Below are 22,878 nucleotides of genomic sequence, written 5' to 3' on the forward strand. Positions count from 1 at the left end.
GACCGCATTTGTCGCCTCTTGACAAGACAGATGCGGTCACCTCAGGAATGTGACCCACTCTGTCGCTGACCGCATTTGTCGGGAGGTGCAAAAATGAAAATCGACCGCATTTGTCGCCTCATGACACGACATATGCGGTCACCTCAGAATGTGACAATATATATATATATATCGAGATTCTGTTATCGATACATTGTACTTTATCGATACCGTATAGCCTTTGATAATGCAGAAAATTGGTTGTACAAGCTGATTAACTGACCTGTGCCTCGTAATTTGAATTTGAATCTTTAATTTGTGTTTATGATGTTGAATTCTATTTTACAATTTGATTTGAATTACAAGAATCAACAAAATGAACTTGAGATTCAGTGTTAATAATGTGGTTTAAAGTAACAGGCTATTATCAACAATAACCTAACTTTATGGAAATTGTTGAGTTTTAGAATTCTAGTATTGATGTCTAAGTTCTACTCATTGTTTCAGTATATTAATTTAAAATGCCGTTTTCATAGATGACCTAGATAGGCTAGCTAAACTAAGATAGATTGAGTTGATCGAGTTTGAGTGAACAGAATTAAAACTTGAATCGGTTCCTAATGTAATTCTTCAGGGAATTAGTTATTTTCTGTTTACAATAAACCAGCAGTTCATTGATTATTTTAATAACTCATTCGTCGTTTGTGTGTTTAGAGCTGTAGCCTACTCTGATAGGTACAGTACTGTAATAGGAGAGGAAAAGCGATTGAGAAATTTCTCAAAAAATGGTAAGATTTATAATTACTTTTACATTTAGTTGCACTGTGCAATAGTAAAAGAGTATAAATGAAAAATAGTAGGTACTTAGTTTAAAAAAAAAAACCAGATTTGATTCCAGCTTTAGATTTACTAATATTAAGCTGCTGGGCGGTTCACACCAAAGTTAAATAGGCCTATGTACGAAGTTCTAAAAATTTAATCCCTATTTTATTAGATTGAACGGAACTTGACAAACACATATGTTCATCATGTGTATGATAAGTTATTATGTTCAATCTATGAGGATTAAGTTATTAACATTTTGTTAATAACTTTGGTGGAAACGCAGCTTTAATGTAGGATACTATGCAAACGGCCCTTAAAAACGCTCACCTACCAACCTACCTTCAATCTTTAATGCACTGCCAAGCTTACTAAACAATTGCACGCACAACTGTAGTTAACAGTCACATCATATTATGTGCGCTGGATTAATATAAAAGTAAAAGCGCTCATTCTCGATAAAACAAGTCTGTGCAATTTAGTAGATACTCATAACAGCAAGTCCACAACTAAAATAAACATAAAAATATGGTAATATATCTACCCTATATACTAGCAACTTCTGTTAATATGTTTAGATGCTCATATGTTTGTATTTCACCGGATCTCGAAAACGGCTCTAACGATTCTCACGAAATTCAGAACATAGTAAGGTTTATAATATAAAGATTAGATTGCACTAGGTGTCATCCCTGGGAAAACTCGTTGAAGGAAATAAAAAGGATAATTATTATTCATCCTTGGAAAAACAGCTGATAATAATTATTTCGTCGTCTGTTGGTGATGAAAGTGAGTGAGTGGGACTGTGTCAAAATTATGACTCAGCTGTTGAACTTTTGTAATCATTCAATCAGGTACTTAGTGCTAGCGGTTGCAAAAAAGCCGGGTTATTTTCAATCCTGATTAATTCCAGTGGATCCATCTTTTTGAAATGGTCTTCTCTGATTTGGTTCACGTGAAGTTAATCAGGATTAAAATTTAACCGGCTTTTGTGCAACTGGGCCTTTGTGAGGGAAATTTTTGCATTCCTCTGGGAATAATCTTAATTTACTGTGATTAGATAAAACATTTCTGTATAAATGTTATTATAATTTCTTCTTTCGTAATTTTTTATGCTTTTGTACTCCAGAACGAAGCTCGTTCCCCGATATTATATATAAAAACGAAATGGCACTCACTGACTGGCTGACTGACTCACGCACTCGCAGAACTAAAAATCTACCTTTAATCTAATATAATCTAGCTTTATCGAGAACAAATGAACAGGAAATGTTCAAATTTAGTACAGAAGCTAAGCTAGGGTGTAATAATGTTGTGTTAGAAGGAATTTAAAATAACGCCAAAGATACGCCCAAAATTAGCGGTTTTTTTTTGTTTCTCTGTTCTTTCATCAAGTAATAGACAGAAAATGTTCAAATTTGATACAGAGGTTTAGGTAGGGTCTAAAAATTTTGGGACTTTATTATTTCATCAAAGATACGTCCAAAATCAACGTTTTTCTCATCTTTTCTGCATTTTCTCAGTACTTTGACTTTCTGATGGAATGCTCAAATGAAAAATGCAGGCAAGAAAATCTCATTTTTGTACGATCCAGTCGGTGGTCCAGGGGGTGGAGCCTCCTTGCTATGTCGAGCGAAGCGAGCCCGACGGCTAGTCATAATATAATATTATGATGTAAATTACGGTACTAGTGAGTTTATTCTATTTGCGGGACCTGATGTTATAACTAGGTATAGCCTACTATATTTATTTGCACAGCCACAAACTTCTTGCAATCCATTATTTGAAGGATACTAAAATAGCAGCAATATCATCCATACCACCTCCAGAAAGTTCATACCGTACTCTATTGCCACGAGACTGTGCTGGTATTTGCCGATGGTTTTTAGTAAAACTTGTTTACCCAAACTTTTTAACAACCGTTTTATTTACCGACGAGGCACTCTCTACAAGAACAACTATCGTTAACGTCCACAACCAACATATTTGGGCAGCTGAGAATCCTCATGCCATCAATCCTAATCTTCCACAACATCAGTTTTCAGTAAACATTTGGGCAGGAATCATAGGAGATCATCTACTTCTGTTTGAGCTTCCTTCCAGGCTTAATGGCATAATCAACTAGTCTTTTGGTATGAGTTTAATGTCATTTAGATATGCTACTTTCATATAGAAAAAAATTTACATAAAAAACCGAATATTTTATTTTCAATCAGCTACAACTTATGAGTTATCAGTTCTCTCCTCATAAAACAGCAAATTTTTGTGGTGTAATGTACTACATAAGAATACATTTCATTAAACTTTTATTTGAATTTAGTTAACACAGCTTACATAATTCTTTTCAGAATTAAATTCTCTACAATTTTTAGTGCGAAAAATTATTTGTTTACTGGTCATTAAAAAAAGTTATTGGGCATCAAACGTAGAAGTCTGTGTTTCTCTACTTGGATTTTTTGCATATTTTAACTTTTTTCTCAAAAACTACTCACACTACAGCTTTCAGACTAGTTTTTTTCAATTTTTCAGATATTTTCCCATATGAATCCAGCATAAGTTTTTCAAAAACCAGTCCCTAAACAATTCAGCATCTGTGTATTTCACCAGAGGAACTGAATTCCGGGCAAAATCCTTTACCCTGTATAGCTCGCTAATGAAGCGTTTATGGATATATGTTTATATGAACTTTTTTTCTTATTTTTACCTCTACTATCACGTATTAAAATATTTTACCATAATTATGAATCACCCTGTATTATAATTTCCTCTTTTGTTATAAATTTTCTATGCTATTGTACTTCAGAGCGAAGCTCGATACCCCAAAATTTTTTTATGGTGCTCAATAATATTAAGATATGATTATCGACTTATTTCAACATGTTCTATATTCTTCACTCTTCAAAACATTCGTCTTATTTGTTAACTATCAGCTGTTATTGTAGCTCCCCATCAGCTCCCCAAGACAACTCATTGACAGGTTCAAAACAAGCAACCCTAACACTTTCACTGACTCCTATTCTATCGCACACTACTGACTCAATGACTCTGGAATGTTGTCTTGCTATCTCACATGAATGGTAGGCTATGGATTGTAGGCACCTATTGAGAATACCCATAATGGCCGGGACACTCATATCCGCACCGAGCCCGCGCCGCGATACGGCCGAGTGTCGGATGTACTACGGAAAGTGAGAAAACAAATGCTTTCAAACGTGTAGGAACACATACTACTGCACCACGTCAGCACCGTCACCGTGTTTGAGCCGTGCCCGCGCCGTCACCAACTAGTTCAGTTTACTTTTTGACGGTGACGGTGCGGGCTCGTTTAACATAGAGTGAAAAACTATTTCAGAGTATTTCTGGGTATTCAGTTATTGGAGAGATTTTTCTCTATTGGAATTTTCCAGTTTTGTACGATTAAAGAGATGATAAATATGATTGAAAAATAAGTTAAACCAAAATTAAAAGTATAACCAAATAATAAGTTAAGCCAAAGGTATAATAAACATAATATAGACTAGTAAATAATAAAATGGACAACAAAAAGTATAAAAGAAGGAACACGTGACTGTGTCTTAAATTTCAAATTTGAAACTAATAACGTTTAGATAAGGCAGAAGATAACAATTTTATTGCTGATATATATTTATGATACATTACTGATTGTGGTATTCTTATGCACCGAAAATATACCGAAATATATACCAGCACTATGATTCTCATCTTCTGTGTCTACAGGTAATTAGTTTAAAATTGAAAATCTAATTTATTGTATTTTTGTGATGGTGAATTAAGATAAGAGTTCAATGAATATAATCTAGAGCTAGAGATTTTCAAAAAAAATTTTTTCAAGATGAAAAAATATCCAAATATCTAACTTACACTTGTATAATTCTACCCTCATTATACAACTTGGAGTATTATAAAGTAATGATGAGAACTCACTTATTCACAATAATTAATTCTGAACATGATTTCTCAGTAATTGTTAAATTTATTAAAGTGAGGAGGGGGAATACTAGCAAAAATAGAAAACCATGTCCTTCAGCCAAAATACATATTTGTAATTGTAAAAGTGTACAGTAATTCTTTAGCGATGACTCGAGCCGCCACGGCTAGATCACATAAATTTTCAATATAGGAGGTTCTTGATATAAAAATCTATTGCACAGGGTCTCATTCCTGGGAAAACTAGCTGAAGGACATGAGAAAGAGAAATCTATCCTTCTAGGAACAGCTGATATGAGACTGTTCCATAATCAGTTGTACCACTATAAAAGTGAGATGTTATTATTCCAGCTGTATGACCCAGTAAATACAATCTATTTCAATCTGCAGATTTCGTGTAAGGCCAGTTACAGAGCTCGACCGACCGTCAGTGCACCATCCTGACCGTAAGCATCGATGAATCAGTTTTACACATTCAGAGCTCGACCGACCGTCAGTGCGTACCTATGCACCATCCTGACCATATGCATCCATACATCATCAGTTTTTCTGACTCACAAAATGGACGCCTTTACAGATTGTTCAATTGCAGCTTATTATCTTCGTAAACGAAAGATTAAAAGACGTAGATATCAAGTTCACCTGATGGTTGCCCAAAGAGCATTTCAAAGGGAATTCAGTACCATTATTTACATTATTGCTTGGGGTGAAGATACATTTTTCAACTACCTCAGAATGTTCATCAGAAATTTTGATGAGTTATTTCGAGCTTGTATCACCATTGGGAATACTTGCAGTCACTTTAAGCTACGGATCAAATAATATTAATAATATATGATTTTTTCAATAAAAAATTTAGAAATGATTGAAGAAATGTATAGAAAAACTCTGAATTCAAATAATGACACTATTAATTGAATTCATTCATTATGCTATTCAATTCAATATCAGCTGATTGTCGGGCAGAGGTGTCAGCACATTGGTTATGTTGCGATCGGGCTACTGATCAGTACAGCTCTGAAAGCTTCTATTCGTTTCAATAGCACGTCAGTCTACCGATGGAACGGATGCGCACGAGCAGCTCTACCGATGGTTTTCGTATGCAGTATGAAACGCACGGTCCTGACCGTGCGCATGCATGCCGTCAGTCCTGCTCTGTACGGATACATTCACCAATTCACTTCTATTTATTTCTACAATGGACGTAAAACAGTAAGTTGCAACGGACGCACTTTGTGCGCTCGTATGACCCTAGCCTAAAGGTGTATTTTCGTTTGTGCGTAAACTTCCGCAGTCGACGACGACAAGCATTGTTCACATCCATATTGTCCAAATTTCAAGTGTGCTAAAACAGCTGACCAAATAACTTTTCATCATTTATGTTTATTATTCAAGAATAAAAACATTTCTAATAGTATCAACATAATATTGCCATTTGAAAGTATAAACTCAACCACACCCATTAAAACATAATTCAACAAAATCTTTTAGGTTATTTAGACAAATTGAAATCTACCCAATCTGAGATTCTCACCCTGTTAGGCTAGCTTCACATGCTTTCGGTTTCAATCGGTTCAGTTCGGCTCATTACCGAAAACGAATGAGGCTTTCATACATGTCAGGTTTTAATTCCTACGGTTCTAATTAGGTATTTTCTTCTCAAACACTGCTGTGTTTAGATTTTCACAGTTCATGCTGGTATATTTAAATATAACAGTTGGTGTTAAATTGTAAGATGTTATTTCTTGAACAACAAAATTTTAAAGTTAATTAAAAATTCTGAATTATTTGAATAGTTTCTTTTTGATTATGTTAATTTTGGAAGTTCAGAGAGATTATTTTTTTAATTGAAAATTTGTTCCTTGTTTTGACACATGGTATAAAAAACTTCATCTCTTCTCTCCATTGATGCAATCATGGAAAAATAAAAATTTTCCTTAAGTTTTAATTTATATCTTTCATATTTTTCTATCATTGAGAAAAAATGTTTCTGTGAATTAACAGAAATGAATTGACCATAATATGTTTAATTTTTCTGCTCAAAATTTTCAAGTTTATTTCAATATTATTGAAAATTTCGGATTGTTTAGTGTTATTTCCGGCTCTTATGAACCCTTCGAAATTCAAAATTCATCAGTCATATCTCGAATACGTATTCTCTGAGTGTTAATCTTTGGTGAAAACAGAAATTTTAAACTTAACCTCACTTTGGACTATTCATGTGCCAAAATCAAGGAATTGAAGAAGTTTTGGGCAATTGCCTGTTTCTCTTTCCAAATATCGTGTTTGTGACTGTTCTAATAAATAAATAAATAAATCATATTATGATTTTGACTTGGAAAATTTTGAAACAGATAATCACGATATCAGTTTAAAATAAAAACAAAAAAGGCAAGCGTGTTTAAAAGACTTTGTTTTTTCCTGTTTCCCTAGCAACGAATTCGAATTTAATGAAACGTATAATTCGTGTCGAGGGGGCGTTCGGTGCTATGCGGTAGCTATTCGGTACCGAATTCAAACCGAATCATCGTTTACACTTGTTGGAATTTGCTGAAAACAAAACAAACTGAACCGAAAGTGTGTGAAAGTAGCCTCTCGCTAGCAACAAATTGAAACCTGATGGAATTTATTAGAGTCAAGTGGGCGTTCGGTTCTATGCGGTTTCTATTCGGTACCGAATTCAAACCGAATTACCGTTTCACACTTATCGGAATTTGCCGAAAACGAAACAAACCGAATGAGTGTGAAACTAGCTTTATGGTCGATGGTCCAACAACGGCATTTACGCACAAACGAAAACCAAGCTTCAAATGTAACAATATTCTCAGCTTGAAAGGAGAAGAAGAAGAAGAGAAAGATGGAGAAGAAACCTCATTTCAATCATCTTCATCATCTATTCCTCTATCCATTCGCAATCGCAAAAATGAATGTAATGAGGGAATAGGACAAAACTGAACATAAGAACTCCTATTCCCCAATTACATTAATTTTTATTGTTTATTCCTTAATTCTCTATCCATTCGCAATGGCAAAAATGAATGTAATGAGGGAATAGGACATTCTAAACATAATAATTCCTATACCCCAATTAAATTCATTTGTATTTTTTATTCCTCAATTTGTACAAAGGTTTGTACAAAAATGTGAGCAAATATGAAGGTTATAGATTCATCGATATCAATTGAGTACAAATACCATAATATTTATTGTTAATCAATATAAATTTGGTGTTTTGTATTGAACAACCTACCCAATTCATAACCTACAATTTGAAAAACAACGTTAAATTCCCACTAAAGTTGAATACATTTTTGAGACATTTGAATTGACTTGCATGTAACGTTACACATTAACAATAACAAATTATTAATAATTTTTTAATAAATAAATTAGCCTACACAGATTCAGCTCACTAGAAAACAAAGTCATTATTGAATCAACTCCTATTTTATAGCACTTCTTTCCTTTAACTATTCACATTTGTTCACAACAAACAACTTGGTAAGGAATGATTAGAAACAGGGTTGCCAATCCTAAAAATGAATGTAAGGATGTTTTGAAATCGATAGGAAGAAGTGAAAATCGAACATTTTGATATATCGATAAAAAATGACCCACTCTGTCGCTGACCGCATCTGTCGGGAGGTGTAGAAATGAAAATCGACCGCATTTGTCGCCTCTTGACACGACAGATGCGGTCAGCTCAGGAATGTGACCCACTCTGTCGCTGACCGCACTTGTCGGGAGGTGCAGGAATGAAATTCGACCGCATTTGACGCCTCATGACACGACAATTGCGGTCAGCTCTGGAATGTGACCCACTCTGTCGCTGACCGCATTTGTCGGGAGGTGCAGGAATGAAAATCGACCGCATTTGTCGCCTCTTGACACGACGAACGCGGTCACCTCAGGAATGTGACCCACTCTGTCGCTGACCGCATTTGTCGGGAGGTGCAGGAATGAAAATCGACCGCATTTGTCGCCTCTTGACACGACGAACGCGGTCACCTCAGGAATGTGACCCACTCTGTCGCTGACCGCGTTTGTCGGGAGGTGCAGAAATGAAAATCGACCTCATTTGTCGCCTCTTGACACGACAAATGCGGTCACCTTGGAAATGTGACCCACTCTGTCGCGGGATGGGCAAAAGTGGGTCGACGACAAAGTGGGTCGATACACATTTGAGACCGACAACAAACTGGGCTAACGACAAATGCGGTCAGCGACAGAGTGGGTCACATTCCTGAGGTGACCGCATTTGTCGTGTCAAGAGGCGACAAATGCGGTCGATTTTCATTCCTGCACCTCCCGACAAATGCGGTCAGTGACAGAGTGGGTCACATTCCTGAGCTGACCGCAATTGTCGTGTCATGAGGCGTCAAATGCGGTCGATTTTCATTCCTGCACCTCCCGACAAATGCGGTCAGTGACAGAGTGGGTCACATTCCTTAGCTGACCACATTTGTCATGTCAAGAGGCGACAAATGCGGTCAATTTTCATTTCTACACTTCCCGACAGATGCGGTCAGCAACAGATTGGGTCATTTTTTATTGATATATCAAAATGTTCGATTTTCACTTCTTCCTATCGATTTCAAAACATCCTTACATTCATTTTTGGATTGGCAACCCTGTTTCTAATCATTCCTTACCAAGTTGTTTGTTGTGAACAAATGTGAATAGTTAAAGGAAAGAAGTACTATAAAAGTTTATTCAATGACTTTGTTTTCTAGTGAGCTGAATCTGTGTAGGCTAATTTATTTATTAAAAAATTATTAATAATTTGTTATTGTTAATGTGTAATGTTACATGCAAGTCAATTCAAATGTCTCAAAAATGTATTCAACTTTAGTGGGAATTTAGCCTTGTTTTTCAAATTGTAGGTTATGAATTGGGTAGGTTGTTCAATACAAAACACCAAATTTATATTAATTAACAATAAATATTATGGTATTTGTACTCAATTGATATCGATGAATCTATAACCTTCATATTTGCTCACATTTTTGTACAAATCTTTGTATAAATTGAGGAATAAACAATACAAATGAATGTAATTGGGGAATAGGAATTATTATTTCTAGAATGTCCTATTCCCTCATTACATTCATTTTCGCCATTGCGAATGGATAGAGATTTAAGGAATAAACAATAAAAATAAATGTAATTGGGAAATAGGAGTTCTTATGTTCAGTTTTGTCCTATTCCCTCATTACATTCATTTTTGCAACTGCGAATGGATAGAGGAATAGATGATGAAGATGATTGAAATGAGGTTTCTTCTCCATCTTTCTCTTCTTCTTCTTCTTCTCTTCTTCTTCTTCTTCTTCTTCTTCTTCTCCTTTTAAGCTGAAAATATTGTTATGTTTGAAGCTGGGTTTACGTTTGTGCGTAAATGCCGTTGTCGGACCGTCGACCATAAGGCTAGTTTCACACTCATTCGGTTTGTTTCGATTTCGGCAAATTCCGATAAGTGTGAAATGGTAATTTGGTTTGAATTCGGTACCGAATAGAAACCGCATAGAACCAAACGCCCACTTGACTCTAATAAATTCCATCAGGTTTCAATTCGTTGCTAGCGAGAGGCTACTTTCAAACACTTTCAGTTCAGTTCATTTCATTTTCAGCAAATTCTGATAAGTGTGAAATGATGATTCGGTTTGAATTCGGTACCGAATAGCTACCACATAGCACCGAACGCCCCCTCGACATGAATAGGTTTTATTAAATTCGAATTCGTTGCTAGGGAAACAGGAAGAAACAAAGTCTTTTAAACACACTCTCCTTTTTTGTTTTTATTTTAACCTGATATCATGATTATCTGTTTCAAAATTTTCCAAGTCAAAATCATATGGTCAATTCATTTCTGTTAATTCACAGAAACATTTTTTCTCAATAAATAGTTTGCTAGAAAAATATGAAAGATACTAGCAGGAACCCGTGCTTTGCAAGGATCTACTTTCAAACTTGATAATTTGAAAACTTGACGTAATGAATTCCATCTTCTATATATAGATATTAAAAAAATGAATGTCTGTTTGTGTGTTTGTTCCCTATGACTTGAAAAATATTTGACATAATGGCATGAAACTTTGGGAATATGTTGTGTGAATATTGCGGATGGTTTCTGACCAGAAATTTTAATAGGGTGGCTAATAATGATTATTTATTAATCCATTTTTCACAGACCTATGTTTTCGAAATTGTCGGCCTAGCGGCTTCCGAAGAACGGAAAGATGATCATGATTCAAGATCATATTGAGATAATATGCTTCAGCATCTAAAGTTACCAGCTGTAATAAAGACGTCACCCTATGATACATTGTGTAGGCTACTGGTATTACAACGGTAGTTTGGAGTTGAAGTGTAGTTGATTGGTACCAGCTGTAGATAATGGTTCCTTAGAAGACCTATACAAATAATTATCACTCCCCTATCATTGAGTAAACGGAAAATGTTGGAAAAAAATTATTCACTTGATGGAAGAGAGTTGTTCATATTGCATTCATTAATTGCAGAATAATTTCCTTTTTTTTAATTTAGCTTAGCTTATATTCATCCTAAAATGTAAGATGGAAAGAATATGTAATTCTGTGTGATTCATCGTACATCGCATATTTCCTGGACCATCTATTGACAATCAACAACTATGAAAACATTGAATTCATCTTTGAAACACTGATTTATCCTATCTAATTTTTTTTAATTCAACACTTTAATGTTAGATATTACTACCAATTGATTGAGAAGAATATGTTTTGGGAATAATGAATGCTTCATGACTAAGCACATAGGAAGTCCGTATTCAAATGTAAATGAAAATATTGATTGTCAGATAAATTTCATGATTCACCAAATAAAGTAAAGTGTGACATGAGATACATTGACTTTTTGGCAGTACGAAGTTCGCCAGGTAAGCTAGTTGTAAATAAAGCTTTATTATTAATAGACAACACTGAAAAAAGACAGGCTCAATCACCAGGAATACTATAAATTCTATGAAGGACCAGTAAGCCAATAGTTTTGAGTGGTTCAATCACTTCCAGTATGGACACTGGATACATTATGGACAATCAATACGTATGAAATTTATTAGCTACAAAATGAAAAACTTCGATTGAAGTGACCCAGACTACCACAATATGAATAACCATTTAGATCAAATATAAAAAATTACTCACATCTCTCATCAACTCATACTTTTTGTTCACAAAATATCTACACAAAAATATAAGTTTTATTGAATGAACTCACGGCTAATAGTACTCAAGTTTGTCTTTTTCTGGCCTTGTAACAAATAAATGTAGGTTTATGTTTGACATCTTGTTTTCGTAATCTTGTTGTCTATCAAGAAATTTTCCAATGTTTTTTTTTGTTTGCAATAAAATTTAAATTTGAAAAAAGAATTATCAACAAACTCCTAACCATAGAAAAGCTCTGTGCTCAGTTCTAATCGGAATGTATGAGACTCCATATACAGCTGATAGAAGGCCAAGCATAAGCATACAACAATGGAGCAAACACGTGGCAATAAGCTCGCGCTTTTGATCCACAGAAAGTTAAATTCGATCAGCTGATTGATAAAATTATTTTAAGCTTTCCAATGATTACAACATATGTTAGAATATCATGTGTCAATTATATCAGTTCCATATGGCATTCACCTTACCATGTTCATAACCTTACTAAATAGGATCCTTTTCCATCCTTTAAAACCCTCAGAGGCAAAATATCTCAAAATCCGTTCTTAGTGCGTGTCTAGCATGTTTGAAGAATATTTTTGCAAAGTTTCAAGTCTGTAGGACAATTAGTTTGAGCTGTAGTGTCATCAAAACTTATGGAATTATTGTAGAAATTTTCTTTTTTTGAGATTCAGAATAGATATCGGAAACCAACAAATGAATCACCTAATGTCAAGAATCTCAAAGTTAGAGCCAATCGTTCTTGTGGAGTTATTGATTCCCTCATGATGATATCATTATTGTTTAGATAACTAGTTGAATTAGATTCAGTATATTAACAAGATAATGTTTTGACAACCTAATAAAGTTTGAACTGTCAATCTTATGTCATGTAGCAATTTATTTCCTTACTTCAACCTACAATCGTTCAACCCACCAACATCGTTTGTCAAGTTTTATTTTTGATTTTATTATATAAGTCATTGAAATAAAATGATACTGCTGCAATTCGTGATAACTATCTTCAATGATGGAATGACGCCATTGTTGTCATGTGGAAAATCTACATCTACCATGTCTTCGTGTCATCTGCAAATCAGATAGCTTTTTGAATGCTGAGGCATACGTGGATCGCGTCCACAAGGACGTACAGTGAATGTTGAGGCATATGTACATACGATTGTTTGCGCGAATCTGTACGGACATGTGTACAAGGCTTTACTGTTTTACGTCCATTGTAGAAATAAATAGAAGTGAATTGGTGACAACACACGAGGTACGTGCATACTAACTAACAGAAGTCAGTCCTAACAGACGGTGATTTTTGAACTGCGCAGAAATGCTACAACGCACGTCGAGACATGCAAAAGTTATTGCTTAGTCTGGTTCAATTGCGTGAAGCCAACTGACGTTGACGCACCACACTCAACGCTCATGTGGGTCACTGGCGACGGCCGCAAAAAGTGAGTTGCAACGGACGTACTATGTGCGCTCGTGTGGCCTTAGGCCGGTTACAGAGCTCGACCGACCGTCAGTGCGTAAGTCAGTCGCGCTTGTCTTTTCCATAGATATTCAATGTATCCATACAGAGCAGTACTGACGGCACGCATGCGCACGGTCAGGACCGTGCATTTTATACTGCGTACGAAAACCATCGGTAGAGCTCGTGCGCATCCGTTCCATCGGTCGACTGACGCGCTATTGAAACGAATAGAAGCTTTCAGAGCTGTACTGATCAGTAGCCCGATCGCAACATAACCAATGTGCTGACACCTCTGCCCGACAATCAGCTTATATTGAATCGAATAGCATAATGACTGAATTCAATTAATAGTGTCATTATTTGAATTCAGAGTTTTTCTATACATTTCTTCAATCATTTCTAAATTTTTTATTGAAAAAATCATACCGTATATTATTAATATTATCTATATTTATTTGATCCGTAGCTTAAAGTGACTGCAAGTATTCCCAATGGTGATACAAGCTCGAAATAACTCATAAAAATTTCTGATGGACATTCTGAGGTAGTTGAAAAATGTATCTTCACCCCAAGCAATAATGTAAATAATGGTACTAAGTTCCCTTTGAAATGCTCTTTGGGCAACCATCGGGTGAACTTGATATCTACGTCTTTTAATATTTCGATTACGAAGATAATAAGCTGCAATTAAACAATCTGTAAAGGCGTCCATTTTGTGAGTCAGAAAAACTGATGTATGGATGCGTATGGTTAGGATGGTGCATACGCACTGATGGTCGGTCAAGCTCTGAATGTGTAAAACTGATTCATCGATGCATACGGTCAGGATGGTACATACGCACTGACGGTCGGTCAAGCTCTGTAACTGGCCTTACACGCAATCAGCAGATTGAAATAGATTGTATTTACTGGGTCATACAGCTGGAATAATAACATCTCACTTTTATAGTGGTACAACTGATTATGAAAATTGCAGTCTCATATCTGCTGTTCCTAGAAGCATAGATTTCTCTTTTTCATGTCCTTCAGCTAGTTTTCCCAGGAATGAGACCCTGTGCAATAGATTTTTATATCAAGAACCTCCTATATTGAAAATTTATGTGATCTAGACACGGCGGCTCGAGTCGTCGCTAAAGAATTACTGTACACTTTTACAATGAAAAATATGTATTTTGGCTGAAGGACATGGTTTTCTATTTTTGCTAGTATTCCTCCCCCTCCTCCCTTTCATAAATTTAACAATTACTGAGAAATCATGTTCAGAATTAATTATTGTGAATAAGTTAGTTCTCATCATTACTTTATAATACTCCAAGCTGTATAATGAGGGTAGAATTATATACAAGTGTAAGTTAGATATTTGGATATTTTTTCATCTTGAAAAAAAAAACTTTTGAAAATCTCTAGCTCCAGATTATATTCATTGAACTCTTATCTTAATTCACCATCACAATAATACAATAGATTAGATTTTCAATTTTAAACTAATTACCTGTAGACACAGAAGATGAGAATCATATAGTGCTGGTATATATTTCGGTGCATAAGAATACCACAATCAGTAATGTATCATAAATATATATCAGCAATAAAATTGTTATCTTCTGCCTTATCTAAACGTTATTAGTTTTAAATTTGAAATTTAAGACACAGTCACGTGTTCCTTCTTTTATACTTTTTGTTGTCCATTTTATTATTTACTATATTATGTTTATTATACATTTGGCTTAACTTATTATTTGGTTATACTTTTAATTTTGGTTTAACTTATTTTTCAATCATATTTATCATCTCTCTAATCGTACAAAACTGGAAAATTCCAATAGAGAAAAATCTCTCAAATAGTTTTTCACTCTATGTTAAACGAGCCCGCACCGTCACAGTCAAAAAGTAAACTGAACTAGTTGGTGACGGCGCGGGCACGGCTCAAACACGGTGACGGTGCTGACGTGGTGCAGTAGTATGTGTTCCTACACGTTTGAAAGCATTTGTTTTCTCACTTTCCGTAGTACATCCGACACTCAGCCGTATCGCGGCGCGGGCTCGGTGCGGATATGAACATCCCGGCCATTATGGGTATTCTCAATAGGTGCCTACAATCCATAGCCTACCATTCATGTGAGATAGCAAGACAACATTCCAGAGTCATTGAGTCAGTAGTGTGCGATAGAATAGGAGTCAGTGAAAGTGTTAGGGTTGCTTGTTTTGAACCTGTCAGTGAGGTGTCTTGGGGAGCTGATGGGAGCTACAATAACAGCTGATAGTTAACAAATAAGACGAATGTTTTGAAGAGTGAAGAATATAACATGTTGAAATAAGTCGATAATCATATCTTAATATTATTGAGCACCATAAAAAATTTCGGGGTATCGAGCTTCACTCTGAAGTACAATAGCATACAAAATTTATATCAAAAGAGGAAATTATAATATATCTAAAATGATATACTACGATTGCTACAATATTTTTTAATATACTATGTACCATTCTACACTAATAGCAGCAAGTTACTATTTTGGAGTTTTTAGAGTAAACATGCAGCCCAACATACACAACTGTATATGAAGTTTTCACTTGAGAATTACTTCCAATTCTACTAAGCAAAAAAGGACTGTTATTCATACACTATGAACACTGAAAATGGTCATTGCTGATACTATGTCTCATCAATTCATTAACAAAATACTAAACATACAAAGGCTAAGAGTTCCCCAGCAGTTGAATGCATCTGCTAAAAAAAGTTTTAGGGTTGAAGGATTAAAAGGAATCTTTTAATCCGGTCTTTCTAAGTATCAATAAATCTGTGGTTTTTGACAATTTCTTAGTCTTTTTCATTCAATATGAATAATTACCACAATATCAACCTCTCAACCTCTCAACTACACAAAAAGTATTTTCTGGTAACTTACAGATCTGCACTAACAAAAAAAATTTTACATGAGGTCTAGTGAACTTATTGATGTAGTAAGAGCTGAGGTAATCACTGGTCTTCACATTTCATCAATTTCCTCGATGTTTCCTTAAAGAAGTTATTAAATGAATTAGCATTGTCCACATCATGTGAATCAACACCTCTATTGTTAACATTAGTAAAAAATTTAACGATGTTCCATGCAGCTCAATTTTTATTTTATAAATGTTCTATTTTGTTGTTGAAATAATTTATATTTGCTTTATTAATAGCAATTCTATACTCTTCCTTACAGTTTATTATATATTTATCTTTAAATTGGATACCTAGTCTTACTAAAATTTTTAGTAAGCCATAAATTGATTAGTGTTACTGAATTTTTTTAGTAAGCCATAATAGCTATTAAAACTATTTTCGAGTTTTATTAAATCAGCAGTATACCATCCATCATCTAGCTTTGGATTAAGCTACTAACTTTGATACGTTTAAGAGGATATGCAGCATCAACAGCCAACATATACCAATCCAATAACTTCTTAAACTTATCATTAGCATCATCAAGCAAATACACTCACTCGAATTTATGTTACAAATTAAGCGAACAAACAAATAAGTGTTCTGTTCATTAACTAACATAACTATATAGCTTTTTGTTTACAATAGAGAAACACTTCGAGAGTCCTTTTTCACATGTAGGCTATTAAAGATTTTGCTAATGACTTGGAGAAACAATAGCATGAGTGGATATCCCATGGTATAGGTCGTTTATGTCGCAACTTTTACTGTTATCTCAAGCCGATAGTCCACATAGTTCTTTCCCGTGAACCTGTGTGACGCTGGTAGTCTCTCATACTGTGCCGTTTATACACTCTCACCCCAACAAGACAGTAAAAACCAACAGTAATTGATAATAATCAGTTCGATATAACAGTAAAAGTTGCGACATGAACGCCCTATACCATGGGATATCTACTTACGCTATTGCTTATCTATGCTAATGATGATTTGACATTATGTGTATCGATAACTTGGGTCACACATCTGCTCTTATGAATATCAGTTACAATATTATCACTGCATTATCATTATCGATGTAACTGGTTTAGTGATTTCATTTGTAGAGATATGGATACCAAAACCTTTGAATTGCAAAGATCTATTTTGAATGTATCATTAACATAACATTGAAATCAGTGCATATTAAATTATAATTACATTTTTATATAGCACATAATATTGTAATATAAAAATGGAATAGCTAAAGCGCCTCAACCAATAAATTATGTACGGTAGGTGATAAGTTTTTAATAGCCTTCACCAAATTATGTAAAGGGTCCTTGAAAAATAAGCTTAATATTTCTAAAACTAATATAAATATCTGATAATTAACAAATAAAACTCAGATGCTTTACCAGAATTGATTTTAATGGTTAGAAATATTAAAAAAAATCAGATTCAATAGCCTAATTATTACAAAATTGGATAACTCTTATAATATAATTTTATAAATCTAGGTACTATTAAATACTTTTAAAGATAATTGAAAAAAAAATTTGAGCTATTCGCTTAAAGCATAACAAATAACTATGGTGTTTTACTTATTCTGACGTGTCCTTTGAGGTTTTGCATGCTAGGTTGCACCCCATTACTAGGACCTTTTTGAGAGCAAGACCTTTTTCTTTGTAAAGAACAAAATTACCGTCAACACAATTTATTTCTTCAATGTTATTTTCTATCACGAACTGCTTAAAATTAAATCACTTTTTGCTATTAAAAAGAACGACTAGCAGTCAGAATGTTTAACAATAAATTAATTAATCACTTATTGTGACAACGAATTCTTTTGGCTTGAGATGGCTGACCTGCCGAAAGATCTCCTTGTCACAGTGAGTGATTAATTCATTTATTGTAAAAATTTATGCATGCTAGTCGTTCTTTTTAATAGCAATTTATTTCAATTCAAACGAACTGCGTTGGTTTGTGTTGGCGAAAACTTCCAGTAAAGATCAAACTCTCAAAAAATTCACACTCTGTATCAAAAGAACCACTCTGTTTCAATTTTTTTTCAAACCTTACTATGTTCCCAACCAGAGAGCAATTTTGAATACCTCAAGGGCAAATCAGATTATTGTTTTTATAAAATTGTTTACCATAATACATTAGGAACCAAGAAGAGCATCAACATAATAAAAAATGTTTAAAACATGTATTGATTACAACAGCCAAATTAGGAGTAGTGTTGTTGTTCTTGAAAATATATCATGATCAGTCCTAAAGTGTACTTCTTATTCATCATTTCCAAAGTCAAGAACAATGTTGAAGGAAAATATTACCTACTTTAATTTATTATTGATATCAATTATTTTCTAGATGCGGATCTATTCCTCACAATATATAATTAAAATATGATTAAAGTTTGTTAAAATAGCTAACATCATTATTATATGTATAAGGTCTGTACAATGACAAAACAATTATTTTTTTAATTTGGAAGTTCAATTGCATTAGCTTCACAAACCATTTCCAAAAGATGTATTTTCACTTTACTAGGTACCCACGGTAATTGCTAACTTATATATTAATGTTTAATATTTGTAAATATTTAATCTAGATTTATGAAATTATTAAATGATGCTGTTATTAAATTATGATTTAATCATAGATTTTTGGTAATTTTTTGAGTAACGATTTTCCTTGTTTTATTCCTCATCCTATACCACCCTTACTTTGATGATAACAAAGGTTACCAGAATAAAAATAATAACATTTAGTGGCAGGACTACAATAATAGGTGCTAACTGCGTTAATTCAAAGAAGTTTGTGGCTGTGCAAATAAATATAGTAGGCTATACCTAGTTATAACATCAGGTCCCGCAAATAGAATAAACTCACTAGTACCGTAATTTACATCATAATATAATGACTAGCCGTCGGGCTCGCTTCGCTCGACATATCCGTCTAGCAAGGGGGCTCCGCCCCCTGGACCCCCGACTGGATCGTCCGAAAATGAGATTCGCTCGCCTGCATTTTTTATTTGAGCATGCTTCATTCCATCAGAAAGTCAAAGTACTGAGAAAACGCAGAAAAGCTGAGAAAAACGTTGATTTCGGGCGTATCTTTGATGAAATAATAAAGTCACCTTATCACAAAATTTTTAGACCCTACCTAAACCTCTGTATCAAATTTGAACATTTTCTGTCTATTACTTGATGAAAGAACAGAGAAATTTTGGGCATATCTTTGGCGTTATTTCAAATTCCTTCTAACACAACATTATTCCCCCCAGTTGAGCTTAACATTATTCCCCCCAGCTGAGCTTCTGTAGTAAATTTGAACATTTTCTGTGCATTAGTTCTCGATAAAGCTGAGAAAGCGCAAAAAACCGCTGGAAAAACGCAGATTTTGGGCGTATTTTTGGCGTTATTTTAAATTCCTTCTAACACAACATTATTACACCCTAACTTAGCTTCTGTACTAAATTTGAACATTTTCTGTTCATTTGTTCTCGATAAAGCTAGATTAGATTAGATTAAAGGTAGATTTTTAGTTCTGCGAGTGCGTGAGTCAGTCAGCCAGTCAGTGAGTGCCATTTCGTTTTTATATATAATATCGGGGAACGAGCTTCGTTCTGGAGTACAAAAGCATAAAAAAATTACGAAAGAAGAAATTATAATAACATTTATACAGAAATGTTTTATCTAATCACAGTAAATTGAGATTATTCCCAGAGGAATGCAAAAATTTCCCTCACAAAGGCCCAGTTGCACAAAAGCGGGTTAAATTTTAATCCTGATTAACTTCACGTGAACCAAATCAGAGAAAACCATTTAAAAAAGATGGATCCACTGGAATTAATCAGGATTGAAAATAACCCGGCTTTTTTGCAACCGCTAGCACTTAGTACCTGATTGAATGATTACAAAAGTTCAACAGCTGAGTCATAATTTTGACACAGTCCCACTCACTCACTTCCATCACCAACAGACGACGAAATAATTATTATCAGCAGTTTTTCTAAGGATGAATAATAATAATTATTATCCTTTTTATTTCCTTCAGCGAGTTTTCCCAGGGATGACACCTAGTGCAATCGAATCTTCATATTATAAACCTTACTATGTTCTGAATTTCGTGAGAATTGTTAGAGCCGTTTTCGAGATCCGGTGAAATACAAACATATGAGCATCTAAACATATTAACAGAAGTTGCTCGTTTAATAGTATGTAGGGTAGATATATTACCATATTTTTATGTTTATTTTAGTTGTGGACTTGCTGTTATGAGTATCTACTAAATTGCACAGACTTGTTTGATCGAGAATGAGTGCTTTTACTTTTATAATTATATTAGATGTGAAAATGGAAATTCTACGTGATTGGAAAACATTCAAATATTTCTGTTGAAATCCGTAAAATGTTTGAAATATTATGATTTGCATTTCGGATTTATTATCATAAATATTATTTATTTCAGGCAGCGATAGTTGGATACCACACAAGACAGGTTCTGTACTTTGGCGTGAAAAATAAATATTGTGTAACCTGTACACGCAAGCCTGGAGACACACATCACACGTGCTTCAAGAACTGGAATGGTAGCTCATCTAGCATGGAAGCTGCTACCATCGTGGCACTACATATAACAAAAAGAAAGTACTGTATTCTTGTCATTTGGACTCCAAAAGGCCTCAAAACTTTTGAGATTGAACGGGATGATGAGTTTTGGAAAGAGAACATGAAAGAAAAACTAGAAACATTTTATATGAAATGTTTACTTCCCGAACTCATCGATCCAAGACAGCGAAGAAGTTTGCCAATTCGTGAACCGGAGTACATTTTGCTGGCTCAAGCGAAAAAACAAAAATGAGGGATTAAATGATGAAAAAAATAATGAAAATGAGTGAGTCAGTTTCATTGGTCAACAAATGCGATCTGTATAATCTGCAATAATTTTGTATAATACTACTATATCTGTATATCTATATTTTTAAAAATTTTATCCTGTTACAATTTTATCCTCTTATATGCTCAAAAATGATGAAAATGAGTGAGTCAGTTTCATTGGTCAACAAACGCGATCTGTATAATCTGTAATATTTTTGTATAATACTACTATATCTGTATATCTATATTGCTTGTATTTTGATAACAGTTCAAGATATTTTACCATCTGCACAGAAATGTTTGGAAATCTCTAACATTCTTACATGTGAGTTTTTCCTTACGCATGATTTAACAAACTATAACTTCGATTTTTCATTTATTGACCTAAGCGAAGCTGAGGTCTTAGTTTCGACTAATAAATGAATTAGGCCTATTATGATTAGATAGAATAATTAAATTGAATCATCTTATCATAATTATAAAATTGATTTATCAAATTAATTTGATAAATCATTTTTTAAAAATCTTTATTATTGGAGTCCAATACTGCAGTTGTAGAAAAAAATTAGTATGTAAAGGTGTAAAGATTAATTTTGTTTTTCTTTTTGTGTAGTTGAGAAGTTGATATTGTGGTAATTATTCATATTGAATGAAAAAGACTAAGAAATTGTCAAAAAAACACATATTTATTGATACTTAGAAAAACCGGTTTCGGTGATTGCACCATTGTCAATCTCTAATAAACTTTGATAAGGAACGAAACCGGTCTTTCTAAGTATCAATGAATCTGGTTTTTTGACAATTTCTTAGTCTTTTTCATTTAAAAGGTAAAATTTGTACCTATGTATTTGATAATTATAAAGGTACCTCCTTGATAAGTCCAGTGGCTCTAGCACTTTCAATGGAGAAAATAATAGATGACATGACTAAATCTTCAAAATATTCTGTACTTATTGTACTGGCCCTTTTCATTATAGATTGAAAGTTGTATTTATGAGCAAGGTCTACTGTTCGCAGAACTACTAGTTTTTTAATTACTAATTATGTTCGTCAATGTTGAGACATTTCAAGCAGAAAACATGAAATTTTCGACATGCTGGAAACCTCTTTTGTTTCAAAAGATAAATGGGTGGTGAAAGCGAGAAAGTTTTTCAGAAATAATTGAAATTATTTTTTCAATTGTCAAAAGTAGTCGGAAGATCGTATTTTGGTCTCCAAGGAATTTTAAAGTTCGGATGGTATGCATTGTGTACCAAATTGTATGCTAAAAGCTGGCAATTTACGAGATATTTGACTGAATTATTTCAAACGTGAGCAGCTGATTGCCTCTAGAAATAAGTCTGTAATGAAACACTGCTTGGATTATTCGAGGCGAGGTTGTCATTTTTACTATTATACAATCATGTGGCTTGCAGTTGCTGAATTTTTCAATTGTTCTGTATTTTTTTTGTTGATCACTGCTATTGATGAACTACTATATAATTATTATTGTTTTTAGAGTACTTTTTCCTTTGTGTAAATTGTGAAATTCGATGATTTTAAAAGTCGTCAAAACAGCTGTTCTACAGATGAAATATCTCGACTGTGTTCTTTTTATAAACTGCTCTACCTACCTACCTCATGCACGAGAATGAGGTTACAATGTCAATTTCTCAAAGATGGGGTGGACCC

General features: G+C 34.0%; 1 protein-coding gene across 1 annotated transcript; it reads left to right on the forward strand.

Annotated features, from left to right (window-relative positions):
• Positions 1–210: 210 nt before the first annotated feature.
• LOC120351536 lies at positions 211–21,646 on the forward strand. Its single transcript, XM_039429316.1, has 2 exons — positions 211–767; positions 20,798–21,646. Exons 1-2 carry the CDS (start codon positions 765–767, stop codon positions 21,188–21,190), a joined length of 396 nt encoding a protein of 131 aa, XP_039285250.1. The 5' UTR covers positions 211–764; the 3' UTR covers positions 21,191–21,646.
• The last annotated feature ends 1,232 nt before the right edge of the window (positions 21,647–22,878 follow it).

This window comes from Nilaparvata lugens, chromosome 5, assembly GCF_014356525.2.
Source record: "Nilaparvata lugens isolate BPH chromosome 5, ASM1435652v1, whole genome shotgun sequence".
NCBI classification, from domain to species: Eukaryota; Metazoa; Arthropoda; class Insecta; order Hemiptera; family Delphacidae; genus Nilaparvata; species Nilaparvata lugens.